The 10,316-nt window shown below is 51.7% G+C and overlaps 2 protein-coding genes across 2 annotated transcripts; one reads left to right on the forward strand and one right to left on the reverse strand.

The window, feature by feature from the left end:
- Nucleotides 1–2,510: 2,510 nt before the first annotated feature.
- Nucleotides 2,511–5,822, reverse strand: CRYAB (crystallin, alpha B). The gene is made up of 3 exons (XM_009070481.1): nt 5,416–5,822; nt 3,827–3,949; nt 2,511–2,839 (listed from the first exon to the last, which is right to left on the reverse strand). The coding sequence occupies exons 1-3, from the start codon at nt 5,611–5,613 to the stop codon at nt 2,636–2,638; spliced, it is 525 nt and encodes a 174-aa protein (XP_009068729.1). The 5' UTR covers nt 5,614–5,822; the 3' UTR covers nt 2,511–2,635.
- A 1,795-nt stretch (nt 5,823–7,617) lies between these two features.
- HSPB2 (heat shock 27kDa protein 2) lies at nt 7,618–9,142 on the forward strand. Its single transcript, XM_009070482.1, has 2 exons — nt 7,618–7,751; nt 8,620–9,142. The coding sequence occupies exons 1-2, from the start codon at nt 7,658–7,660 to the stop codon at nt 9,069–9,071; spliced, it is 546 nt and encodes a 181-aa protein (XP_009068730.1). The 5' UTR covers nt 7,618–7,657; the 3' UTR covers nt 9,072–9,142.
- Nucleotides 9,143–10,316: the final 1,174 nt, after the last annotated feature.

Genomic DNA, 10,316 nt, shown 5'->3' on the forward strand with positions numbered 1-10,316 from the left:
AGAAGAGAAGAGAAGAGAAGAGAAGCAGTGGAAAGGTGGTGGAAATAACATTTGGTATCAGATAATTGCAGAAATAATCAAGCCTGACAGAGTACACAAAGCATTTGGACTATGCTCTTAGGCACATGGTGGGATTCTTGTGGATGTCCGGTGCAGAGGAAAGAGTTGGAGGCTATGATCCTTGTGGGTCCCTTCCAGCTCTGAGTAGTCTGTGATTCTGTGAAGATGTAATAAGTAGGTCCCTAATTTACCAACAGGGTGATACAAGGTAAATGAATTTCCCTGCCTCACACACATGTTTGTGCATACAGAAGCCCCTGAGAAGAAAGGAAATGGTGGTATATAATATTGGTATATATGATGTGGTGTCTAATATAGGGTTGAGTATCACCTGTTCTATTTGTGTGCCCACAGCTGCCACACGGGGCAGGACAGTGTGTGAGGACAGTGTTTCACACAGGTAATTGCAGAGGAAGGCTGGAAATCGATGAAGGTGAGCTCCAACACAGACCCACCACGAGCAGTTTGGGAGCTCTGGGCCAGGCATTTGGTTCTGTGGCCTTGGGTAAATCACTTTTTCTAGTGACACAGAGAGGTGTTTAGCGCTGAGACATGCAGCATCATATACTTCAGGAAAGTACTTACCACCTCCCTCTGCCAGAAAGAAAAAAGAAATATGTATGTACTTCTGTTTAGCCATGCTAAATATGAGATTTCCTTCTCAGTTACTCACTGCTTTGAAACAACCTGTTCTTCAGATTACAAGGGGAACATCAGAGAATGGAGTGTCTGAAAGAGTCTGTTGGATCTGTGGTGCAGCTAACAAGGAGCTTCTGAATGACATCAGTACTTGGAGATGACAGAGATGCTTCCTGTCATTTTCCCCTGGCTGGGCTGTGCTCCTGTGCCACCACAGAACAGGTATTTCAGGCCATTCAGGGAGTGGTGGTTGCATTTCAGGGATTCTTGTCTAGCTAACCTCATCAAGTTTATCCCAAAGAGCTTTCACTCAAAACACCCATTTCTTGCTCCTGAGTTTGAACCTAACACAACTCTGTACTATAGAAAAGATTTCCCTCAGTTTTCCATTTACTTCCTCGATTGCTTCTAATGTTTATTCTTTTAGGATGTGAACAAGAACCTCATTGATTTCTGGGGCACCACCCTGAGCTGGAACCTCCCCAGCTCAGTCCTGCCCCACTAAAGGCCTCCATGTGGAAACATTTCTTTCCTGCTTGTGTCCAACCCTGGCAAAAAGAGCAAGAAGGATGCAGGAAAAGCTACAGACCATGCTCAGAAAGAGAAGCCCTGTCTGCTAGCAGTGCTTCAGCCACATCCTTCAAGCACAAAGAGCTGTCACACATGAAAGCCTAATGTAGCATCATGTGGCAAATGTTCTTTCTGCTTTTTAAGCTGTGTTATTTGTAACCTCTGTGTGTGTCTGTCGTTCTTGTGTGCAGAGGTGCCTGTGAGTCACCAGTCACCCTGTGCCTGATCAGACAAACCCAATTAGCACCTTAAACTGGAAGAGCTTATTAGAACCAGCTAATAGGACACACTAGACCTTGGAAATGAGGTGGGATGTGAGTTATTTGTCAATGACCCCTCATCACTGAGTGCTCAGTTTATTTCTCTTACCTAAAGGCACAGAAGAAGGATATTGTCTCAGTTCATTTGAGATGTAAACTGGTCCTTTCTAACAGAGCTTTGGTCTGAGCAGGTATAGGGAGCATAAAAATAGGTCAGGTCATGGCTGAGCCTGGTTATCTGTGGCTTTCTGTCCCTTTTGGAGATGAATTTTACAAACTCAGTTGCAGTAACACAGACTTCCCTGTATGCTCAGATCCCTTTGAAGGGAGGTACTAAGCAGATGATGGTGCCTGAGAAGGACTTAGCAGTGTTTGTACCACTCAACAATGTTGGCATGAATCAGATTATTGCTGTAGACATCAGATCCTGTTCATTGTTTGAAGGGCACTAACAACATAGTTTCAAAGGGATGTGATTTGCATCATGAGAGAAGGATGTTTTTTTCTCCTCTCTGAATATACCTGTGTCTACTGCAGCTCTGCAGTTTCCACCTGCAACTGCTCTGAGTTGGCTGCAGCATTTGGATGCTTCTCCATACCATGAGTCAGTCTAGAGATTTAAGATAAGGTTGTCTTCCAGTCGGTTGTGATCGAATACCCACACTTGAAATGGCTTTCAATTGTCATGAAGTTGTTTTACCAGTTTAATCTCCACTGGAGAAACTTTGCTGTTGCTTGTGAAACACTCTGAAATCCTCTGGCAACATCAAAGGAAAACACTTGTGCCTTAGATGTTTGCAAAACATTGGAGATCACAACCTGAAACGAGCAAAGTGCTTCTGGACCCCAAGCCAAGCTGTCCTGGACACCCAAGCTGTAAGCAAGAGTGACACCAGGTATGTTTCCTTGCACAGTAACCTCACACAGCTTTCTCAGCCCCAACATTTCACTCCTCAGTGCTCAAAACAAATAAATACAAACTGCTTATTCATGTTTTATTCGTTAGTAAACTTACTCGGCATAAATAATAAGAGCAGCCATTCAGTACAGGTGGCATCTGATGATGCAAAGTGCTCTGGAATGGCCCCCGGGGTGACTCGGAGCAGTTATTTCCTCTGGGCTCCGGCGATGGCAGGTTTCTCCTCGCGGGTGATGGGGATGGTGCGCTCGGGGACGTCGCTCTGCTTGCGCGGGGCACTCACCGTCAGCACTCCGTCCAGAGACAGCGACGACGTGATGGTCAGCGGGTCCACGTCGTCAGGGATCCTGTATTTCCTGTTGAACTCCCTGGCAATAAAGCCATGCTCGTCCTGCAAGAGGAGGGGAGAAGGAATAGACCTCATTAGAAACGTTCGGTTCCACCTAAACTACAGACCCTTTGCAAGGCTGAGAGTGGAACCACCAGACCCTTTGCAAGGCTGAGAGTAGAACCACCAGACCCTTTGCAAAGCTGAGAGTGGAACCACCAGCACCTTTGCAAAGCTGAGAGTGGAAGCACAGACCCTTTGCAAGGCTGAGAGTGGAACCACCAGGACCTTTGTAAAGCTGAGATTGGAACCACCAGGACCTTTGGAACCACCAGGTCCTTTGCAAAGCTGAGAGTGGAACCACCAGCACCTTTGCAAAGCCGAGTTTGGAACCACCAGGACTTCTGCAAAGGCTGAGATTGGAACCACAGACCCTTTGCAAAGCTGAGTTTGGAACCATCAGCACCTTTGCAAATGCTAAGGTTGGGAAGCTCTAGATCTCAAAGGAAAACCTTTCAGAAAGTTAGAAGAGTTTTTAAGATGAGATGTTCTCTTTAAACAGCCAAGTCTGGCCAGAGGAGACACGGTCCAGTTGCCACACAGGTCCCCAGAGCCAGCAAAGCAGTGGGATGGATAGCAGAACACAAGCCTCAAGGGTTAGAAACTGATAGCTGGGCCTAAGAAAGGTGACACCAGAGGACAATGCACTGATTCATGACATGGTTTAATTCTCAGTTTGCTGTTAGCTTATTGAATGTCTCCCTGCTTTCCTGGGCCTCTTCCCAGAAAGAGGGAGGCCCAAAACACCCATTTCTAAGATGATTTTCCAGTTCAGTTCACAGTTCATGTAACATCAGCAATAAATCTGAACCCTCTTGCTGCCCTGCCTGGGATCAGCTGGAGGGTTGCACAGAGCACCTTCCCTTAGAATGGGTTGGTAAAACCCATTAGAAATATTTGAGATGAGGATTGTTTTGCAGTCTCCTTGTTTACCCAGGGGTGAGGCAGTTCACTCTGGCTCTAGCAGTGCCCCAGTTAAAGCAGCAGTACCTGGCGTTCCTCGTGCTTCCCGTGAATCTCTATCATGTCCCCAAGCACCTTCACTTTTAGCTCCTCAGGGGAGAAATGCTTCACATCAAGATTGACATAAAATTTGTCCTTATCCAGTCGCATCTGCAAAACAAGGAGGTGACTTGAGGAAAGAGCAGCTTAAAAAGGCTCTCAGAATACAAACTCAAGGTGGTACCTCCTCATGCCCTGACCTTTTCTTGAGATTCTGAGTGGCTTTGTGCTTTGCTGCCCTTACCTTCATGCCCATCACTACAGCACCTGAGAGCCTCAACCTGAGCTTGTTAAAACTGACTCTTTAGTTGGTGCACAGGTTTCTCAGCTGGTTCTTCTCACGGAATGCCTGGAGGTTTCCAGTTTCTATGACTGGACTGTGCAAAGTCTTGCAAGCCAAAGAAGCCCTGAGTGTGCAGGTGGCCATGGCTCACCTGCAGCCCTGCAGACTGCCCTGCCTCATCACTAGTGACCAGAAGAGTGTCCCTGGTGAGGCAGCACTGCTCAGCTCTGTGCCCTCAGCAGCAGGACTGCTGCTGCTGCTGTCCTCACCTCCTTCCCCTCAGTCTGCACTTTACCACCTCTAATTAACACAGCTTTTTGCTGCTTTCTGAGGCTGAATTTGCATTTTCTGCCCGTCTTGGACACATCTGAGGGAGTTTGCTGTTTGAGCTGGCTGTGTCTGCCTTCCTGCTGCAGTCGTGGTCAGGGAGGGGGAAGCCTCCTGGAGCTCTGCTCTGGGATGTGGGGACAGCCTCTGTGCCAGCTCTGTGCTCACTGCTTCCCACAGTTTGACCTAAGTGCTTCCTCCTCCTCCTCCTAGATCACTTGGGAAGGTGTCTCCACTGAGATAGATGTTATCTGTGGTGCTTGTGGCTGCTCCAGGGGACAGCCAGACCCAGGCCACTAAATCAAGGGGAACTATGCAAAGATTAAAACAATACTTTCTTCTCACTCCTTCTGCTTAGAAGAGCTCCACAACCTACTCGTAAATAAGACAGTTGACTTGCAGAACAGGCAAGTGTGTCTCGGCTCAGCCCCTGAAGCAAGCAGACATCTGTTTCATGATCCTGTGGGTCCTGGGTCTTACTTAAAATGCTGTTCTTCTGGGCAGTGGTTCTCTAAAACAGGCCCTTTTCCCTCAGCATCCATGAGCTCCCCCTGTCCTCATGTCCCTCCTGTCCCTCCTGATTCCTCCTGTCCCTCCTGACATGAAGATCCCACCACCCTGCGCTGTTTGCTTCTCAGCTGGGAGTGGGATTGAAAGTTTTGCATAGCAGACTGGGAAATTAGGGAAATTAGGTTTCCTCCTTTCTTCTTAGAGTCATCTCCTGCACACACTCATCTCGGCTTGCCTCTCTTCCCATCACTATGGCAATACTTGCTCTCAGTCACAATTAGCAGAGCATGCAGAGCTTCTTACCTACTGCACAGACACAGCACCCTCTTCCCCAGCCTCTCCCTAAAGAACCACCTACAAGCAGCTTCCAAGCTCTCAGCTCCCGTGGGTCTCCAGGTGCAGACCCATCAGGATGTGCACCCAGCAATAACAAAGAGCATGAAGAAGCAAAGATTACCTCAGAGAGTCCTGTCTCTAGCCAACTGGGCATCCGAAGGATGGGGGATCTCATCAGGAAAGGACTGAAGGTGGGGGAAACAGGGAGCAGCTCTGACTCCTGCAGGTGCTCCCCGAAAATCTGGTCAAAGATACGACTCGGTGCCAACCAAGAAAAGAAGGGTCTGCGGATCAGGGGGTTGTGAATGGTGATATCCATTGGAGAGCGCTGGAGGAGTCTGGCACACAAGTGTGCTGCAGTGCTGTGCTGGGAGCCTGGGACAGCTTTATACCCGTGCAGCTGGCCTGGCCTTCCACCCCCCCGAGGCCTCTTGAACAGTGGTGTCAGGGATTTTATTGTCCCACTCCTGGGCTGGGCCCTTCGGCGGTGCCCAGTAGCTGTCTGAGGGATTTGAACGCGCTGCTGAGGAGGAGGGGGCAGGGGAGAAGAAGAAAAGGAGCCTAATGGGGCAGCAAGAAGCCGAGGTGGCCAGGCGCCCACCCCACGTGCTGTTTATCGGCAGAGTCCCAGGCGGCCTTGGCGGATGTTCCCAGCTGCTTTGGATGCCAACGGGATCAATGCAGCTCCTATCTTTGGCTCCCAGGGAAAATGACAAGGGGCTGTTGTTCCCACTGCCAGCGCTGAGGCTGCAGCTCCCCACATCACCCACCAGCCCAGGACGAGCTCTGCCTCTCCTTAAAGCAAAGGAAGGCATCGAGGCAGAGGGCAGGGAGGAGCCCAGGAGGGATCTGCTGAGATCACCTTGGCACTGCAGCTCTGCAGCCCAGTAAGCCTCACTGCCCTGTGCACACCCTCTGGTGTGTGTGAGTGAGATTTCTCCATTGTGTTTCAGCCCAACACCTCTCATCTCTGCCCAGCACAGAAACCACTTCACTGGAGAGAACAGAAGAGCCTGACACGGTGAGCTCAGAGTCCCAGGGAACTGGAGCAGAGCTGACCTGGGCATGCTAAGAGCCTCCAGCACTGTGAGGTGTCTCCACAGGGATGCAAGCTACCTGTGCCTGCCTGGGCCCCTGCACTAAACTCCTAATGCATCTTAACTCACACATTTATTTTAATTCCTGCCTCACCTGTGAACCTAAATGACAGGAACGGGTTCAGCCTAGCAGCTGTCCTCCCAGGGCAAGAGCTGCTCTCTGCCTCTGAGAGCACCAATACAATTTCTGGCTCAGAGGTACATCATTCTTCCTGCTAGCACCACCAGTCCTCTGCAAAAGGTTCTGACCCTTTTCCTCTCAGCTTGCCTGCAAGGATAGGGAGCAGAATTTGCTCTGTGCAACAGCTCAGGACATAAATACTCTGCAATTGCCCATTACATCAACAGCACTGCACCTGCTCTCTCACACTGAGGGACATGGGCTGAAGGAAATCTCTGGTGTCAGGGTACACAGGGTGTCACTGGGCACTACACCACCCCTGTTCAATAAAACTGGATCTCAGCTACCTTCAGACCCTTGGCTAACTCGTGGTCTCTGGCTCCAGCGTTTCTCCAGCTCTCATCACATCGTACCAAAGCCCTGGCCAAGGAACAGTGTGGATAGCTAGCTTGCAGCAGTGTGGTTCAGGATGGGGAGGTGTCAGCAGTGGGATCAGGATCCTGTCTACTTCTGCTTAACTTGCAGTGCTTCAGCACTCAGAGGAACAGAGCTCAGCTGCTGGGAAAACCAGGCTCCTTGTGCAGGGCATGGGAGGGGTGACTTGGGCAATGGGTATGAGAGTGACTCCATGGGACTTTACACAACAAGTTCCAGGCAGCAATAGCTGCTGTCCTGTCCCCATGCTGTGCTTCAGGGCCACCAGTACCCCCTGGCCCTGCTCACAATGAGCCTCCTTGCTGGCCCTTGCTTTGGGAGCACGACTGGCAGCAGAGCCTGAGACCTGTCCTGCTTCCTCCTGCCTCAGCCTCCCTCAGCTCCCCTCTGTGCCCCCTGACTGCACATGGTCACCCATTCTCCTCCTGCAGCCCTTGCTCTGGGAGGGACTCTGAGGCTGGGAGGACGTGTGGGATGTTCCTGAGGTGTCCCTGACTGCAGGCAGTGGCCACACTCCCTGCTGGAATGCTGCGTGAAGCTTCGCTCGTCACCCTGGCGAGGCATCCTGGGGCCTGTGCGTGTGGCTATTTTGGTCCATCTTTTTATCACACACTCCTCCCTTTGGAATTCACCCAATTAAACCCTTGCAATCTGCAGCCTTCAGTCTCAGAGGCAGCGAGGGCTCGGAAGGTGCCTGTCCCAGCCACGCCATGGACACACGGACTGTGCCCCACGCCTACCCCATGAGCTCCGAGTACGAGTTCGCCAACCCCAGCAAGATCTACGACCAGAACTTTGGAGAAGGTAAGAAGGGAGATGGGATCCCCCCAGCTCCTTCCTCCCCACTCATGCAAAAGGGCTGGTGGAGTTTCTCTGGGGAGACTGAGCTCCAGAGCAGGATAAGAAAACTGGAGCCAATGAATATTGAAGAACCAAGACCAAATCAGGAGGGGAATAGCCAGGGAATAGCCAAGGTCTCTCTCTTTGGATCCTCTTCCTCCATCCATGCCTAGTGCTGGTTGTCCTGTCCCTCTCTCATGCCACCCATGGTCTGGCATTCATGCACATGCTGTGAAAACATGGAGCTCTGGAAGGGGGGGCAGTGTTTGCAGCCGGGGGATGTGGAGAAAAGCTGAGCTGGGGTGTTCAGCACAAAGCTGGGCAGTGGCTGGCTGAGGGGAAGGAATGTGGGCAGCAGCAGAACCATTCAGCACCAGCACAACAGCGTGAAAAGCCAAAAAGCTCCAAGGAAAGCCCCCTGGACAATGGCACACAAAAGGCCTTTAGTTCTTCAGGGCAGTTTCTTCACCATCAGCATTTTCCATGCCCATGCCTGGCTGTGGGCTCTGCACTGCGGAGCACCCAGTGCACCTACCAGTCCCTCCCAGTCCACCCAACAGACATGTAAAGCTGGATGCCAGCCCTTGGCTGGCAGCTGCAGGCTGTGTGGCAGGAGGCAGTGGCTGGCAGGCACTGGATCTCTGTGTCTGTAGAGATATAAAAGGTAGGAACTGCAAGAGGCTCCACCCACATTGTGCTGATGTGCTGGCAAACCCAAGGTGTTTGACAGGTCCCAGCCTCCTCCTGCCACCCTCCCCTACCTGCTGCCAACCCTCCTCCTCCATCTCCTTTCCCTGGAAACCTCACACTCCTCACCGAGTCTCGTTTTCAGGTGTGTCCCCATCCGAGATTTTAGCCCCTGCCCTGTACCATGGCTACTACATCAGGCCTCGCATCAACAAGCAGCTGGACCGAGGCACCTCTGAGATCTGCCTCAATGAGCACAAATTCCAGGTGTTCCTGGATGTCTGCCAGTTCCTGCCGGATGAGCTGACCGTCCGCACTGTGGACAACCTGCTGGAGGTGATGGGGCAGCACCCACAGAAGGCTGATCGCCATGGCTTCATCTCCAGGGAGTTCACCAGGACCTACATCCTCCCCCTGGATGTTGACCCCTTGCTGGTGAGAGCCACCTTGTCCCACGATGGCATCTTGAGCATTGTGGCTCCCCGAACGGGGAAGGAGCTGAAGGCCAGAGTCAATGAGGTGAAGATAACCCAACAGGAGCAGCCAGTGGGGAAAGAAGAACAGTCTGAGGAAGGAAAAGAGACTGAAAAGCCCTAAGGGACCCAGATCTGGGCATGCACAGGGAAGTGGGGGGGACAGGGATGGGAGATTTATGGTGCCAGAACCCTATTTCTCACCATCAGTGTTTAGCAGGGCTGTGAGACAACCACACTTGTGCTTCCTAAGGCTGATGGCTGGGAAAAGGGACATGGAACTGCAAAAAGAGGGAGAATGAAGTGTTAGTATGAGTGATTGTAATGCAAGTTTTCTCCTAGTGTACTTGTGGAGCACCATGCAGGGTGCTCTTCTCTCACCCCACGTGCTTACCCAAAACTGTGTCACAGTGGACTGCTAAACAGCTGCTGTGCTCTAGCCCAGAAGGGTCCTGGGAAGAGGGAAGAGGTGATCCCAGTGCCTTGTTTCTGAGCTGATGGCTGAGCTTCATGGACATGGAAGGTGGTTGTTGGTCTGTATAAGTGCTGCAGCTCTCAGGAGGGAAGAGGAATAAATCTGCCTCTGATTTTTGCTTGTTTGCTTTGGATTCATGTTGCTTCCAGCCAAGCTTCTGTGCAGCAGGAAGGATGGACAGTGCCTTAGCAGCTCCAGGTATGAGCAGCAGAGAGTTCACACTGAGCTCACCCATGGAAATGGCATCAGTGGGGACCTGGAGGGACTGTGGCCGTGGGGCAGCCTGGGGGACCTCTGTGATTCACCCTCCTGGCTCAGGCCCCGCTGGAGTCGCTGCTGGAGGGAGATCTCAGTGGCCTCAGGGATAAAAGGTGTGGAGTGCTGAGCTCTTGGAGGCTCACTGTGCACCTCCAGACCTGCAGCTGCAGCAGCCCAAGTAATGCCAGTTATGGGACATCACACAGACCTTTCCAGCCCTTGTGAGGGGATTGAACCCCAAAATGCCAAAGGAAAAGGGTCTGCTCAGATCTCAAGTGCCTTGCTGGCATCCCAGCACCCTGTAAGGTCCCAGAGGGGATGAATTTTGCCCTTTTGCAGACACTGTGATGCTACTGGCTACGTGAGAAATGTCTCCATGGTCTTGTGATGTTGGGCTGGGGATCGTGTGTGCTGCTGTCGGCGGCAGCTGCTGCCTCGGACGGCCCCAAGGGCTCAGCAGGTGCCAGTTGCAATCCTTGTCTGGTCAGAGCCAAGTAAAGCAGTAAAATGCTGTGTCAGTGGCTAAATATGGGGGTCCCTGGCATGCCTCAGTGCAGCCTCCCACAGAGGGGAGAGGAGATTCTGAGATCCCTGGGGACAGAGCTCGTCCCACTCCCTGCTGAGCTGGGACCTGCA

The sequence above is a fragment of the Acanthisitta chloris genome, unplaced genomic scaffold (genome assembly GCF_000695815.1).
Source record: "Acanthisitta chloris isolate BGI_N310 unplaced genomic scaffold, ASM69581v1 scaffold8722, whole genome shotgun sequence".
In the NCBI taxonomy this organism is placed as follows: Eukaryota; Metazoa; Chordata; class Aves; order Passeriformes; family Acanthisittidae; genus Acanthisitta; species Acanthisitta chloris.